Below are 17,079 nucleotides of genomic sequence, written 5' to 3'. Positions count from 1 at the left end.
TGGAGATGAGCACTCAGGTTAAAAAAGCAAGCACTCTCACTTAACCAATCAGGTTTTATGAATAAATTAGAGCTCGTATTTTACTTATTGGTTATTTCAGGTCTCAGTTCTTTTAAAATGACTTGTTTTAATTAACCCTGACTTAACTAAGAACTGTACGTTGACAATACTGATTTATTAGCACAAATGTGGTTTCAGATATTATAAAATCAACTGTAATTGGCTTTTAACCTTTTTCATATTGAGATTAGAAAAGTCTGTTATTAGGGTCTACCAAATTGAATTTGTTAGCCTTCCTTCTCCCTTTCTGAGTTTGAAGCTTTCAAATGCCCAACGGGAAAGTAACAGCAGTAATTGGTTTAAGAAGGGTTTTTTCTATGCTGTTGGAAATAGTACTGTGAGAATTGGTCTGTGCTCAGATGATGTGTAAATCTGTCGCTGTGCTTTTTCCCCAACAGGTACTTAATCGATATATGTCAACACCTCTCATCCCAACTCTGCCAACTCCCATCATCCCAGTCATCCCCCCCCCCTACGCCATTGCCACGGGCAGTGTCCGGGACTGTGTCCGGCTCCGAGGGCTCCCTTACACCGCGGGCATCGATGACATCCTGGAATTCATGGGAGACGCCACCGGTGACATCAAGCCCCATGGAGTTCACATGGTCCTTAATCAACAGGTAACAGCACTTTGCCTGGGAGGATTGACCTGCCAGTGTCTGAATGGAGCTGGAAGTCAGGGCAGCTTAGCTGATCCTGACTGTGCTTCAGTCTTCTCTAACTTTGGGAAAACACAATGTTCTCTTTGTCTCTTTTCCTCATTTCTCTTCCCCTTTTACATACAGATTTGCTTTTCTTTCTCTGTATGTGTGTATGCATCAGTCTGGGGAGGATGAAGCCTGTTCTTATAATGATAACCTTACCCTGGAGGCTGTTGAAATGGTTCTTATGTTACAGTGAGGTGCTGGAGATATACAAGAGAGAAATGTCTCTTATTAGATGGCATAGCTGCTCTGTCAGCCTCAGGGTTCCTGCTGTGTTGTTTGAGTGGTATTTGTGTCAAAATTAGGTTTTCCTAACTTATAATTTGAGTAGAGATTTCTCAGGCTTTAAAGGAAGTTGATAATTAAAAATTGTGGTTTGAGTAAATTTTAATGACATGATCATAGGGATATTTTTCCCTATTGCCTTGTGTTAAAAATAAACTCTCAGCCACAGAAATACTGAGGTATTAAAGAAAACAAATGAAACAGGTTGCTATACTTGTTTTGATTTCTTTTTTTTTTTTTTGGTTAAGGAAATTTTTAGTATTTTATGTATACAACTATGTCTGTCAGATTGCAGAAAATCAAACCTGGAAATCAATTTCTGATGTAGCTATGGACTTTACTGAAGGATCTGGAGCTTTATACTGTTGTTCCTAAAAAGTAGTTGCAGGGAAGGCAAAGCCAGACTCTTCCTAGAGCTTCACAGCAAAAGAATAAGGGACAGTGTTTATAAATTGCATCAAGAAAAATCCCATTTAGGTGAAAAGGAAAAAACAAAATCACAATGAGAAATTACCTAAGCACCCAGACAGGTTCCCAGAGATGGTGTGGAATCTCCACCCCTGGAGATCCTCAGATATCAAGTGGAGAAGACAATGAGTGGCCTGATATAACTTGAAGGTGTGTCATGCTTTGAGCAGCCTTTGGATTAGAGACCTCCAAACTTTTTTTTCCATGCTTCATGATTCTCTGTTTTTTTCTGCAGAAGAGTGAAGCATTGTGTTAACTGGGAACTGCTTGCATGTGTCTTGATTTTTCTGCTCCCATAAATAATTGTTGGGTCAATAGTCATTAGTGCCAGAGGAGGAAGAGCAATACAGACTTTTGGTAGATGTTGATCTTGGTCCTTTCCGCATTTCTTGTGATCTGGGTGTTTTAACAACAGACTGTCTTACAATTATTTCCCTGCCTCCCCCTAGGGACGACCATCAGGTGATGCTTTTATCCAGATGAAATCTGCTGACAAAGCCTTTATGGTGGCTCAAAAATGTCACAAAAAAATGATGAAGGACCGTTATGTGGAAGTATTCCAGTGTTCAGGAGAGGAGATGAACTTTGTTTTAATGGGTGGCACTTTAAATCGTAGTGGCTTATCCCCACCGCCATGTAAGTTACCATGTAAGTCTCCAATTCTTCTGCTCTCTGCTGCTAAAGGCTGACATGTGGTAGGTGCTGAAGCTTGTGGCCTTTCACCTTTTGACTCGGGTTTTGCCATGATCAATATACATGCTGAGATTGGAATTGTTCCCTTTGGGCAATAACGGGATGATCAGAGGCGTTTTATTGTATTTTCGGTGATGAGTAGAGGGCAGCAAGGCCTTGCCAGTGAAATTGTTGCCACACTTGCTTTTGATGGGTGTACTGTTCTTCTGAGCTCTGCAGTAGACTTGCCTGTAGTGAAACCTACTTGCAATTAGGGGATTTTTAAAATAGGGAGAAGTTCTATATTCTAGCTGCCGATGAGTGCTCTTGCTATCTTGCCTTAGAGCATTGAGAAGGTACTCTTTGGGCTTATTTTTGAAGGAAAACACCCATTGGGTTGATATACTAACAGACTACAGAGTGGTGAAGTTAGACAGATTTTAATTCTTTTATTTTAAAATTACAGTGAACATTATTGAGGAACTAAAATGGACCTTTACTGTACTGTTCTAATTAGTGTCACTACCAAATCACAAAGCAGATACTGACGTGTATTTGCAAAAGAGTAAAAAGCTGCCAAATATAGTATATAAAAACAATCTGACTGCACACCAAGCTAAGCTTAATATTCCTATACAAATTAGGTAATGGTTCATCAAAATGCATCAGACTAGTGATCTAGTGGGTTATTCTCTTTTCCATTTGATATATCCTAAAAATACTTTTTGAAGCCACAGGAAGCTTATACATGAAGAAGACTCGTGGTCAGCAGTTATGGATGCCCATGTGTAGCTCCTATTTTGATACTTTTGTCCCACAGAGTACAACTTCTGTTAGAAAAAATGAGGGTGTGTTGGTGTGCACGCCTGCTTTCTCTATGCACATGGCTTTATGCTTTCTTTGAATAACTCTCAAGTTCCCTGCTTTCCATTTACATGTGGACAAGGCTTCTCAGCTCTAGCAGTTGTGAACTTTCAGGAATTACTCATTCCAAATGTTCCAGTTGTCATTCATGGTGACACAGCAAGGGTCTCCAGGGGAGAGGTTAGAGACAAGTCTTTGCTCAGGTGTTTATCTATCATGCCCAGATGGTTTCAATCAATTTTAATCACATTGCTGTAGGAAAGGAATTACATATCCTAGAGACCTCCATTCTGATTGCTTTTTGCTGCCGTGTCCTGGTTTGGTTTTAGGTCTCTCTCCACCAGCTTATGCTGCTTTCCAGACAGCAGCTGTGATTCCAGCAGAGGCAGCACTGTACCAGCCACAAGCCCTCTTGCCAACCACCAGGACTCCCCAGGCCTCTGCAGCTGCTCCTCCAGCTGTTACCTACTACCCAGCTCAGGCTGCTCAGCTTTATATGAATTACACAGCTTACTATCCCAGGTAACCCCAAGATTTAACTGCTTCTCTTGACCTTTCATCTCAGTGCAGCAGGCAACTGGGTGGTCACTTGTGAACAGCCCTTAAATTTGTACTTCTGGGGTAGGTGGTCCTGGGAACTCGATGTTTAGTAGCAGAGGCAGTAACCATTTTAACTGATTCTCTGTGGCTTTGCAGTGAAGTTCATCTCTTCTGTAGGTTCTGTTGGAATCTCATGATAATGTTGGTCTAATATTTAACAGGGTTTTTTGGCACTGGGGCAATGTCATCAAGGCAGTTCTATTTCTTGGCCAGGAGAGAAGCTGTGTCAATAAATACCTCTACACACTCATCTCATAGTTTGTTCTTTTACTTACAACCATACTGAAAGGCTCATCATAGGTGTGTACTAGTTTTGATTTTGTGTATCACTGAGACCAAAGAACACTTTTACATGTGAAAGCAAAGCAGATCTCCACCTTTTCCCTTCCCAGAGATGGTATCAGCATGACTCACTACAGTCTGGTGCTTGGGTCCATGGGGAAATAGCTTGTTCATTGGTAGTTCCTAGGCTTGTGACACTTGTTAGCTTGAGTATGTGGTAACTTGCTGGATGGGTCCTGACCAGAGCTGGAGATGCTAACTCATCGCTATTTTGTGGCTCAGAAATGCCAGATTTGGGCATTTACCTGCTTTTGATATTATGACACACCCCTCTCCTTTTTTCTTTAGGAAATTATTAACTATTTTTAAGTCTTCTGCAGCTATTTTTTGTTCTCCCCTGTGAAATAACAAGTGCCATTCCTTATGTCTTTAACTACAAATGTTAGCTATTTTCCTTTCCCTCCTTTCTCTAAAAATAGATTATCAGATGCTGAAGAGAAATTAAGAAAGTCCACAGAGCAATCCACATCAGGGCTGTTTGATTTTCTGTGGTATTGGGGTTCACTTTCAGACTTAAATTTTCAGATTCATCTTTGCCTATTCCAAGAACTAGAACTGGCTACTGGTTTTCATAACAGTTTTGCTCCCTCCTTCTGTTTCAGTCCTCCAGTGTCTCCTACCACAGTGGGGTACATTGCAGCTCCTCCAGGAGCTGTAGCTGCTGCTGCCACTGCCACCCACACTCCGATCCTGCCCCAGCCTGGAGCGCTGGTCCGGATGCAGGGCTTGCCATACAACACAGGAATGAAGGAGATACTCAGCTTCTTCCAGGGCTACCAGGTTAGTTTGCAGTTCCTGTGCTTGCCATTGTATTTGGACCTTCGAGTCTTGATCGGTGGAGATCAGACGGAGCCAAGTGAGTGCTTTTGGAATCTGCCAAACGAGTGTGCAGGCTCCATATTTAACTGCCAGACCAAAGTGTAGCACACACTTTGCCTTATTTCTTATATATATATAATAAACATGTCCCAATTAGAAAGCAGTGATTTAGTGTCTAGGTTTAGGGTTTGAGTTTGAAGAGCAAGAAAGTGCAGAGCCCCGTTGTGAGTAGGGCTGGGAAGGGGCTGCCAGAGGAAGGTGGGGAGCTGCCAAAAGCTTTCAGTCCTGGCCACTTTTTGGTGGGAACCTTAGGTAGGCCCAATGTTTGTCCTTCAAGACTTAAGTGTTAAAGTCTACTGAGAGTAAATTTCTAGTACAGAGGGCTCTGAGCTGGCTGTGGTGACTTGCTTGCAAAAAGAGAAAGACAGATGCCTCTGTCAGACACTCTTTCAAGTATTGACTTTTTGGTCACAGGCAGGAGTATTTTCCATTAAAATTGCATTACATTGCAAACAAAGGGAAAACTGTATTCTCCAAACTATTTGTCTGGATAGCAAATATTCTACATGCTATAGATAATTTCAGTCAGTATGTATTGATTGACTGCTCTCAGTGAGCAAACTTATAGAAACTTGTCTTCTTGATAAACTAAAAAAAGAAGCACCAAGTACAAACATTTTTTTCCAGTAGCACTTATTTGAATTCATGGAATGGGTCCTTTCATGTCTTCTGCCCTTTGTCTCAGAGGATATTGTATCTATAATCATGTTTTGTCATCACAAGTTTATTAAGAAGAAAGATAATTGAATATGGTATATTCCAGTCCATATTTAACTTCTGTGGATAATAACAGCACTTACACAACTGCCAGCTCTGCCCTTTTGGGTACTACTCAGAAGCCCTGACATAAAATCCTCTTGGTGGGTCTCAAACCACTGCCAGTGATTTGTGTGAAAAGGTTTTGCATGTTTGTCCTTCAGCATTCTGTAAGGTGGATAACAGTGGTAGTGCTAAAGCATGGGATGCAGGTGGATTCTTTTTAAGGCGTAGCAGCAGTTAATATGAAACACTCAGGCATGGTATGTTTTCTTTTTTTATTTCTTTTTTTACCTTAAGATTCCTAAAGAACAGTGAGCTTTAATTTGTAGAGCCAGCCAGCTACTGTGTAAATGAATGTACACTGAGAACAGATGCTTAAATGTGTATGTTCCAAGTTTTCAGTACTTGGAAGATGCAGTGCTCTACCTGTTGTGTCTTTTTCAAATGTTACATTTGTTTAAAATAGTTTTACATACTCAGTTTTTTAGTGGAAAAATTTGAAGATTAGCACATAAGAAGTGTGATAAATTTTGACAAAGATTAAAAAGAAACTAAATTTGTTGTGGTTTAAGGGCTTTTTCTTCAACAGAAAAGAGTTCAAACCAAATTCAATTATTTGTGGCTTTCATGATTTCCACACAAGCAGTAATAATAATTCATCTTGCTGTTTAGGCACTGATATTTTGCCTTGCAGTTTTTTTCAGCTGACTGGGGTTTTTGGTGGGTAGATGGTAGATGTATTATAACCTTAAGTGGGGAAGCCTATTTTCAAAACTGAAATTCAGCTAGAAGTAAGCAAGTGCACCTTTGAAAAATGTGGCCTGAACCCATCTGTGCATGGAACAGGTCAGTGGCAATCTTTAGTAGCTCTGTTTCCCACTAAATCTTTAGTTTAGTGAATCTGGACTTTGTGTCTGGTGCTGTTTGCCCTTTTCCTTCTTTCTGCATTTGGAGAGCAGTTCATGGTGTTTCACAGTTAAAGGATTAGATGAACAGAAATTTTGCCACAAGGTGAAAACGATGTTCTGCTGCTGCAACCCTCCTGTCATCATCAGTTACTGTTATTAAATTGGTCACCTCTTGAGATTCTCTAGAAGATGTTGTCCAAATGAGATCGGGTTCAAATCTTATAAAGAAGCCAAGGAATTCTTTTGAATTGTTCTTGGAACCCTGTGTGTGGTAATGCTGGTTTTATACTCTGTCATTCCTTTAGGGGAAAAGAGGTGGTGACTTACTGTAATGGGACAAAATTATACTCTGGAGCATAACTAATCTTTTTTTTTTTTCTTTTTTTCCTCCCCTTTCCTCACATTATTTTTTCATTTTCTGCTGCTGCCCAAGGATTATTACATCATTCTTCTGCTTGTCATAAAGTGAGCCCCTAATAATCATCAGTGGTTTGGTGTGGTTTTATCTCTGTAGAGCTAATTGATGTTGGTGTTCAATGGGCTTCAGTGTTGGTGCTCTGGGAACCAGATCGGAGGTGCTGAGATTGAAGGGTGACTTTTGTCTTTTTATGTCCCTTTCTGAAAGGAGCAGGGTTTCAGTTTTAGTTCTTGCTTTATTCTCTTCTGGTTTTTTCCTTCAGTCTTCATGGGCTCTGTATACTGCAGGTGTGGACATGTTGCTACTTAAGTGAAAGCACCTTTCATACCAGACCTGCCTCTTCAGAGATAGACTTTGCTTATCATGGACTTCAACAAGCTGGTCTCAACATCAGTACATGCTTCTAATAATAAATAATGTAAAAGTCTGCAGATCAGCATTTAATTTTAGTTTAATTTTATCAAATTAGCCTCTTGCTTAGTGTTTCAGCAGCTTGATTTGTTCTCATGGTTCTGCTTTCTTGTTTTTATTGTTGAAAATTCCTTCTATTTATTGTAACGTGGATTAAACAATCAAAAAACTTGTGAAAAATTTAGTAGTAAATCTTGGAGATGGTAATTTCCCCATTACCTTTCTGTATATTATTGTAGTGTACTGTAATCTTCAAAACAGCTAATGTTAGTACTCTTGATTCAGTAATACATCTTAAACTGCTTTTTAGTTGCACTGTAATGCAACAGGACCATTGATTTGAGTCCAGTTGTATACTGGATACATAGTTAAAGGATACATAGCTAAAAACAACAACAAAATCCAAACCAACTAAAACTACATTGAAAAAACAACAAAACCCAAAATAACCAAAACAACAAAATCAGAGACTTCACTATGCAATTCAGTGGGGGGACAGTAGTTGCTTTGACAAGTGCTAAAACACCTGCTAGAAGAAGTGATACAAAAATATTAATTACATACAAGAAGACTCCTCGGTGTTCCTTTAGGTCATCGCTCTGTACAGCTGTAGAAGCAGTGAGAAAACTCAAGTAAATAATGAAGGAACAGGGGTAGTAGTGCTCATGGATTTCTGTGAGGTTGGTGCGTATCAGAACAAACTCTTTCACCTAAATATCTTTTTTTTCCCCCACATTTAATGGCTGATTCTCTATGGATTTTACTACTTAGCCACTGAACGAATCAATGAAAAATATTTCTAGTCTCCAAATACTGACTCTTTTGTTTGTTTTTCTGTGAGAATGCAAATACTGACCCAGTTGGTATCGTGACAAGAACCATTGGGTAATGAATAAGCAGAGGCAATTTAACTGTGCCCCTGTCTTAGCTGCCCAAAGCAGTTCCCAGCTGTTGTCTTGGCTAGGATTCAGCATGCATTTCGGAGGGCTTGCCCAGTTTCTTGGAGGTTGGCATGAATGTGAATTCATGCCTGCCTGAAAAAGACCCTGTGGATTAGTTCTTAGAAAGCAGACTGCTATTTAGGTAAGTCGTAAGTATAGTAGTAAAAAAAATAAACTAGAAGATGACTAAGATTTAGGGACCATGGGCACAATCTGAACTTTATTTAAAGCCTCCTGAATTGCTGAAAAAGACTAGAATGGAAATGTAGGGACTTTTGTGTACATGTTTTTAGGTAAGAGAAGCTTAAAGTAAATACTGTTCTTTCAACCTGTACTGGGCTTTGGTGCCTTTCGTCCACAGTTAAAAAGAGCTTTTGCAGTATATTAATCCTCCAAGTCTTCAGAGACCCAGAATTCAAGTCTTGTCAGTGGAGGGGAGGAGGGTGACTTGTGCTTAAAACAGTAATAAGGAAATGAAAGGAAGTGGGTGCATGGCTAAATTCCAAGGGCATTAGCAACATTTCTCTTGTGTCAGGACAGCTGATTTCATTGTTACTGACTTTTTAGGGATTAGGTTTTTTCTCTGAAATGCATGCTTAAACAAAGAAGTATTCTCTGTTTCCTATGGATTCCTTTTGAAATCTGACTCTTGTAGTCTGAGAAGGACACCCCATCATCTGTATGCCAATCCTAGGGATAGCACATTTTGATAGGGAAGGGAAAGGGGATAGAATTCCCACTTACTGGTATCTGAAGTCATCTGGCAATACCGACACTATTTTATGCTCACCCCCACGCTCTCAGAATAGAGAACGCTGTTTGTTTGGCTTTAGTCCTAAATGTATCTTCCACCTGAAAGTGTTGCCTGTGTGGAGAAACCATCTATTAGACTGGGACTGGTAAATTAGTGGTTCCAGTTTCTGACTGCTGCCTCCCATGCTGGAAGCAAGGCTGAAGTGGCAGCTTGAACAGGCATTACCTGGTACAGGGGACAGGCAGGCTCTGACACACAAACCATTCCAATGGGGTCTCTGACACACAAACCATTCCAGTGGGGTCTCTCTGACACACAAACCATTCCAGTGGGGTCTCTGACACACAAACCATTCCAGTGGGGTCTCTGACACACAAACCATTCCAATGGTGGTCTCTGACACACAAACCATTCCAGTGGGGTCTCTCGACACACAAACCATTCCAGTGGGGTCTCTCTGACACACAAACCATTCCAGTGGGGTCTCTCTGACACACAAACCATTCCAGTGGGGTCTCTCTGACACACAAACCATTCCAATGGGGTCTCTGACACACAAACCATTCCAGTGGGGTCTCTCTGACACACAAACCATTCCAGTGGGGTCTCTCTGACACACAAACCATTCCAATGGGGTCTCTGACACACAAACCATTCCAGTGGGGTCTCTGACACACAAACCATTCCAGTGGGGTCTCTCTGACACACAAACCATTCCAATGGGGTCTCTGACACACAAACCATTCCAGTGGGGTCTCTGACACACAAACCATTCCAGTGGGGTCTCTCTGACACACAAACCATTCAATGGGGTCTCTGACACACAAACCATTCCAGTGGTGTCCCTTCCTTGGAGTGCTCCCGTGGCTGCTGGTGAATATCAGCACTGCTGTGAATATGAGACACTTCAGGGGCAAAGCCAGTTTAGGGCGTTTCTCCTGACTCTTGGTGCTAAAGGTTGCAGTTACCTAGTCATCAGGTCTCCTTTTATGTTCCAGACTTGGTCTATCTAGGCTTTTTCCTGAAGTCTGAGAGATCTCTCTGGGAACTGTTCTGTTATGGTTTATTGGTAGTTAAGGCCATAATTGCAGCTGCCATCCAGAAGTGGCCATTTTTCCTATGATGTTTTCCTTTTATTTGCTCCCATTTTTTCCCAGTTGAAGTGTACCTAAATATACTTTCCTGTTTGGTTTTTTTTAGCAGTGTTTTTTTTTCTTTTTCCCTTAGATTGCTTTGTATGTGCTGTTTTTAGACTGAGCTTTGAATGTTCACTGTAGGAACTGCAAAAATGAAATGGAAATCAATGACTTACTGCCTTAGTGACCTGGTTAAATCTGTGCATAGTCTGTGAGGGGATGAGAACAGTCCCATATTTCCCTCACCATAGATGAAAGAAATAAAAGAAGAAAAAAAAAGGAACAAAGAGAAAGTGTAGTATACTACCTCTTTATTAACCAGTTTACCCTTGGCTTTGTCCTGTGTGGTTGAATACTTTTGTTTTGTTCTTATGGGTTTTGAAATGCAGATAGAATCAGAAGTATTCACAATCATGTACTTAGGCAAATATAGGGTAGTTTTTATTTCATTTGAAGAATTACTGTTCCACAGCTTCTGTTTTAATTGACTGCAGTCTCTTACCTATTGTTCCTGTGATTAGAAGCTGCTTCTATCACTAGGTCTTTGATGATTTTATTTTTCTTCTTTCTGTTTCTCTTTCTTTAGGTCTGAGCCCTAAGCTCTGACAACTTTGACTTTCTGTGCAGGATAGTTTTCCCACTTATATTTTCGACATTGTTTATTGCATTTCAAGCGTAACCTTTGAAATACTGTCCCTCACAAGAGTCTGTAGATCCTTTGCCTCTACTGCTAACATCTACTGTAATCTAAAGTATGTACTATCGTGCGACATTCTTTCCCACAGAGCAAACTTCCATTTTTGTAGATTTGGTTTTCAAGGGCAGGTCTGCGGAACTGATAATCTAATATTTGCACGGTCTGGTTTTCCCTAGCAGAGACTATCTAGAACATAGCTTCTTATATTTGTCTTTTACTTAATGGCATGGGTCTAGATGTGAAGGTGACTAGAATTCAGCTAGTTAAAAATTTGGGAGCGTTCTTTTCTTTTATGTTCTCTGGGCTCCTGGTATTTTTCGTCTGTGATAAAGGTGTATACTGGACTGTTATTTCTTTCAATTCCCTTTAGATGGATTACAGTGTGTCCTGTCTGCCCAAATTTATAACACATTTTTCTCCCGAAGCTGGCAGGAGACTTTTTGTATTATAGAATATCTAAGGAGGGCAGCATAGTACATCCATACTGTGTGCATTTGGCAATCATCTAAAATGGTAGTGCAAAACAGCCATTTTGCAGGGCAGGAAAACCTTCTTGCCACCAAAAGGATATTCAATAATTTGTGTTATGCTACACACTTTGTCTTCTGGATTATAGGAGCCACTCCAGTACTCTTTGCAGCATGTGCAAGAATTCTCAGTCCTTTTCCAGGATATATAATTTGGCAAGATTATGAGAAAAAAACAATGTTTCATATTCCCCAAGATGTATTTTCTGACTATATGTTTTATATTTGTACCAGGCTAATAAGTATGTGTGATTACTGTTCATAATTCTTAGATCTGGTACATATATGAAGTTTTTGTTTTAATTTGTTGGTGTGACTGTACTGTATAGTCACTATTTTTATTTTAATATACTACTTCTACAAATCTATCATGATGCAGCTACACTGGATCATTTATTTCTTTTTTCTATGTAGAAATATACCACACTGGTATAAATTTTATCTTGTAGGTGCATTCATGCCAGGACACTGATTTTCTTTAAATGCATTGGTGTAGTCAGTGTAGTGCAAGCATTATATGCAGTTAAAGTGTTTATCACTCTACCCTAGAGAAGGTGCAGTTTATTTCCATGGGTACATAAAAGGTCTGAACGAGATCCATACACTTCTACCAATGCCCCACTTCAGTGTGCAGGCTGGGAGCTGCTCATCTGTCCCAGTGAGAGCCATTACTGGAGGTGTGATTATGCTCGTGCAGACTTGAAGAGTTTGGTTACCTGATGCTGCCATCTCATCAGTAGAAGGAAAAAAAAAAGGAGCACTTCATAATCTGAGCTATTTCCCTTCCTCGATAAGGAACAGTTCAAATACAGTTCAGAATTTTCCCCACAAGCATTTATTTTATATCTATTCCTACGACCAGTAATACAGTTGATGTACATTTTTTTTAATCTTGTGTAAAAATAGCATCTGTCAAATTCACTGTCTCCTGCCAGTTATTATAGCTGATGCTCTTAATTATGGTTGCAAATCTGTGTGGCTTGCTGTAGCAGGACTGTTCCTTCTCTTGCTGACTCTCCCGTGTCACACTTGTACTGTAGTATGCACCCGATGACTACAATGGCCTGATTCAGCTGAGCGATCAAGCCAGGAGTGTGTTACAAGCACCGAAAGAGTGGGTCTGTTTGTAACTCTTTGTAACTTCTGAAGAAGGTAAGATATGACTGGCAGAACCTGTGTCTCCAGAGGTGAACGGGAAGGGAAAGAAGGGCTTGGTGATAGAGATTTTTTTCTTGTGGCTTTTCCCCCTTATCAGCTTGCATTGGGATCCTTGCATTAGTCCTTCTGCTTAAAAAATCAACTAACCTAAGGAAATGGGCCCCCTGTGATCCGTGGTTGGGGTAGCAGTGGTGGAGGTAGTGTGATTGCCTGGTTCTGCTCAGGTGGTGTGTTAAACTTCCAGCAGGGTTTATTAGTGCTTGTTTCTCATGTAAAGCTTCCAGTCCAATATTTTACTTTTAGCAGAGTGGTAGAAAATGATTTTTTTTTTCTTCCTATTGCTACAAAGCACGCACTAAGGTGTGGGCAAAAAAACCCAGACCTCTGGGCTTTGTCTTTCTGTATGATATAACTGGCTGGAGATTAATATTTCTGTTTCTTGATCTCCCTAATGCAATGTGAGCTATTACTTTATTTTTTTAGGAGAGGTTTTTTGGGTATAGTGACTTTCTGATGCAATTAACTAGATTTGCTAACAGTAAACTTGCCTGCATATTTGGCACTAACACATAATTCTTAAAGAACTCGTTGTGGCCTATGTGGAGTACTGGATGTCCCAGTACTATTGTATTCCATTCAAAATGCTACTGATTAGTCAGTATATTTTTTTCTCCTTAAGAAAAAAAACCACAACAAACTTTTAGTACAAATATGGCAATCAAATACTGTGCCTTAAGACAATTACCTTCATAGACAAAGGTACTTCCACGTAAATCAACTCAGTTGTTTTCAAATTAGTTGGTTTCTCATGATACTGTTGGATCTGCTGGGGAACAGATAGACTAGAGGCTGCATGGTCTGGTGATTTAACTGGAAAACCAGATCAGCAGTAGGTTTCTACTATGTATGGCATGGAAAAAGTCTTTGACTAATTCATGGAGTAGCTCATCCTGAATTCTAAGTGGCTCAAAGTAGTATTATACATATACCACTCCTTTTAGAATAAAAAAAATCCAGAGAAAATATTTCTATGAATCTGAATCTAATTATAAAACACATATGTACATAAAGAAAATCTGTTTCTATCTCTATAAATCCATATGAATAAGAACTTAACCCTAGTGTGTCTTAAAATGAAACCGAAGGGGTTTATTTAAATTTTTAATTATGTTGCGCTCAGAATGCATAAACTTCTCTGCTAGCTTTCTGTGCAACTCTTATAACATGAATTTCCAGATCCTTACATTGGTATTACACCAATAAACTATGTTTTTAGAGCTCTTCTCTGTGCTTAGAAGTCTAACTGTGCTCCATGTGTGTTTTCAGCTGACTCTAACCTGCAATATTAAATTTCTGTTCTGGGCTGGTGGTAAATGACTTCATCCCATATGGATTAATAACAAAGAGCTTGTTTGGAGTAGAGCATCTTTTAGCTCAGATTTGTGACTTAACCCAAACTGTGTTCAACTTTCTCTTTGAGCACAGTGTTATTCTGAAATAAACCAAGATTACTTCCAAACTTGAAGTGGGCTTTAGACATGAGGGTTTTTATTTGTCTTTGAATTTCTTTCTGTATGCTATTTCTTGGCTAACTTTAGTTACCTGAGAAGAAATAATGCAAAGGTCTGTACTAACTCTTATGCATGCTTTTGGTTTCTAATGTGTACCATTGCTTATATCTTAAGAATATTTGTACTGCCTGCTCAGTGTTTGGGTAAGTGAAGCTCTGGCATGTACGTGCTTTATTTCCGTATGTTTGAATGTAAACTGTCAGAAACTGCTCTTGGTAATAACTGAGAACTCTATTTCTTACAGTATACCAGGCACACAAATTCTACAAAAGTGAAACCCTTAAATATTTAACCTTTTATAAACTCAAGAGGACATATGTCACATGAACCTAACTTGAATTGGGTTAATACTCCTAAAACTGGTTGGTTCTCCAGCATGGTTTTGTCTGACACTGTTTTCTCCAACAAATTAACCTTGTATGCTGAGCTTTTGATCCTTCAGCCTTTGGTTTAGAAACTTCACTGATATTCATTTCTATCCAACAAACAGGGGTTCCAAACTTACCTTGGAAGTACTTCCTGCATGTTATGGGAAATGGATGGAGTACAACAGGGCAGACAGATGTCTGCTTTGAACTCAGCAATTTGGAACTGCCTTTTAAGACTTTATGAGGGCTAATGCTCTCCAAAGTAAATCAACTCCAGTGACTAAATAATCTCATCTGCTACCCTGCTTTTTCTTCTTAACCTTGTTAAAATTGCAATAAGTACTTATTTCAGTTGGACTGCACCAAATTTTACTTCATTTTTCTGAAAAATCTTTCTTGTGCTGTATGCCTGTGTTGAGTTCAGCTCATCCTCCCAACACAGAACTCATAGCAGCTCTTTTATTTTTTGTGTATGTGTTTTTGTTTGTTTGTTTAACTGTGTGTGTGAGTATTCACATGCCTTATATATATCCTTTGTCACTTGGCCAGTAGTCCACATAGTACAAGAACTGTTCATTGAATGCCTGGACTTTCTTGCTCCATTTACCTTTTATTAACATCTACGTCTTTATTTTCTTATCAACCTTTAATTTCAATTGCTTCTCTAGCAAAATTTTTGCATGGAATTATGTCTATTCTATTCAGCACACCAGCAGAACAAGAGCTGCTGCTGTTTGCCAAGCTAAAAGCTGAATTCTTCTAATCTTCAATCCCTTCTCCTCCTTCCCACTCTCAACATCCAGAGTGTTTTCACCACAGACACAGGAGTGGAGTGAACCAGATGTGCAGCATTAAAAATTGCATTTCCAGCTGTGGTCTCTGGTTCATAGTTTTTTTCTTCTGTCTTCTTGTACCATTGCAGCTCCAAGCAGATTCCATCCTCATGCTTTACAGCTTTAGTGGCCAGCCATGGCGAGGCATTGGTGACTTTTTCCAAGCCTGGATCTAGCTAAGAAAGCAGTGGCTGAGAAAAACGGACAGCTCCTGGGAAGCCGCTGTGTAGAACTGTACCTGGCTAACTAAACTCTCTCTGGGGGATGAGGAGAGAATGTCGCACTCAACACCGTGCCTTTTGCAAAATAAGAAGGTTCTCCCTTGCCACCCAGGCAGCAACAAATGTGCCTTTCAGCATAACAAGTTGGAATGCAGAGTGGTAAATGTCCTGTACTTAATTTGAAAAATGGTGCATCCAATGCCAAAGATAAGTGAAAGCAAAAATAATGCGGTTAATTTACTTAATTTCTAATGTACTTGTGTAAAAATAAGTAAACCCACTCCTGGCATGTAGTTAATTTGAAGACAGTCTAACAGCACTCAGCTATTGCAGCCTTGGGAGAAACGTAGTAGCATTTGAAGTGGAAAGCGAAGCTTGAGTCATTCAGATATTTGTGTGTTTAGTTTTCAGAGTTTACACTTGACAAAGTGTCCTGTTTTTTGTAGAGTTTAAATGTCTTTAGGAAGGTCTTTTGAAATGCATGACTTACCCAGTTCAAAACGTAGATCATATTGATTTTTGTGTTGTATTGTTCTCGACTGGGAAATATCAGGATGCTGGACCCCAAATGCAATTGTGCTTTTTCATGTTTTCATTAGACCTGGTTTTGCAAAAAGCCATATTTGTCTTTCTTACAAGTGTACTGCTGCCAACATGTAAAGCAGAAAAAATAAAACCAACATCAAATCAGAAAAAACCCTCCCTGCCTGCCCATAACTTGCTGCCCCCAGCCGCAAACTTAATCTCTACAGGACAAAAATGGCACATAAACCTGAGTACTGATAAGTTATATTTTTTTATTTAAGCATAATAGCTTTCAGATACTGTATTAAAGATTTTGCTCTAGTTTATGTGCATGCAATTTGTTTACATCTTTAAACTACTTTATTTGTATATTATGAAACAACAAGATATGTTGGAATCTCAATTCTCTAGTGCATGCTTTTTTCTTTTTCCCGTGTGTACATACATAAGCTAGAAGTACTTTTATGTCATGTAGCATGTGTTTAAAAAAAGACATCTGCTGTAGAAGCACTAAATGACTTTGTTTTTACTGTGCCTTACTTCAAAACCATTCCAAGTGCAATACCAGCAGAGCAAAATGTAATGAATTCTGTTGTTGACATGTTCATGGATGTCTGAATTGATCCTTTTTGTTAGTGTACAATTTGAGTTGTACTTTAAAGAACTGAATGATGTATGCTTCTTTATATTACAACAAATAAAAGAGATGCTTACTATGTGCATTGGCTTTTGAAAGTACATTAAACTTTGGTTTAATGTATGCTTTGGTTTAATATATTTTCACAGAGCATCATTCTTTGATAAATAACCTCTTATACTCTTCTCTCTTCTCCTAGATTTAGATAAGCATTTGTACTTTGAGTGAATGGTATGACTTTTCTTATGTTTTTGTTTTTGTTTTTGTTTTTCCTTTTTGAGTGTGCTGGTAAGCCAGAAATGTGCGTGAGGCATGTTTCTGTTGTAGTGGAACATTTAGGC

General features: G+C 39.3%; 1 protein-coding gene across 5 annotated transcripts in view; it reads left to right on the top strand.

Annotated features, from left to right (window-relative positions):
* ESRP2 (epithelial splicing regulatory protein 2) overlaps window positions 1–16,839 on the top strand; it is a 43,054-nt gene extending 26,215 nt beyond the window's left edge. For 2 of the 5 annotated variants that reach the window (XM_032701315.1, XM_032701313.1), the window contains exons 12-17: window positions 459–680; window positions 1,967–2,165; window positions 3,383–3,575; window positions 4,598–4,775; window positions 12,466–12,577; window positions 15,445–16,839. In XM_032701315.1, the coding sequence (XP_032557206.1) occupies window positions 459–680; window positions 1,967–2,165; window positions 3,383–3,575; window positions 4,598–4,775; window positions 12,466–12,555 (882 nt within the window). In that variant the 3' untranslated portion in view covers window positions 12,556–12,577; window positions 15,445–16,839. Of the gene's footprint in view, window positions 1–458; window positions 681–1,966; window positions 2,166–3,382; window positions 3,580–4,597; window positions 4,776–12,465; window positions 12,578–15,444 lie in introns of those variants that run through there. The other 3 variants (XM_032701316.1, XM_032701314.1, XM_032701317.1) reach the window with 3 other exon arrangements.
* Window positions 16,840–17,079: the final 240 nt, after the last annotated feature.

This window comes from Chiroxiphia lanceolata, chromosome 13 (assembly GCF_009829145.1).
Source record: "Chiroxiphia lanceolata isolate bChiLan1 chromosome 13, bChiLan1.pri, whole genome shotgun sequence".
Taxonomy (NCBI): Eukaryota; Metazoa; Chordata; class Aves; order Passeriformes; family Pipridae; genus Chiroxiphia; species Chiroxiphia lanceolata.
The sequence above is the reverse complement of the archived record's forward strand: the minus strand, read 5'-3'. Positions and strand labels throughout refer to the sequence as shown.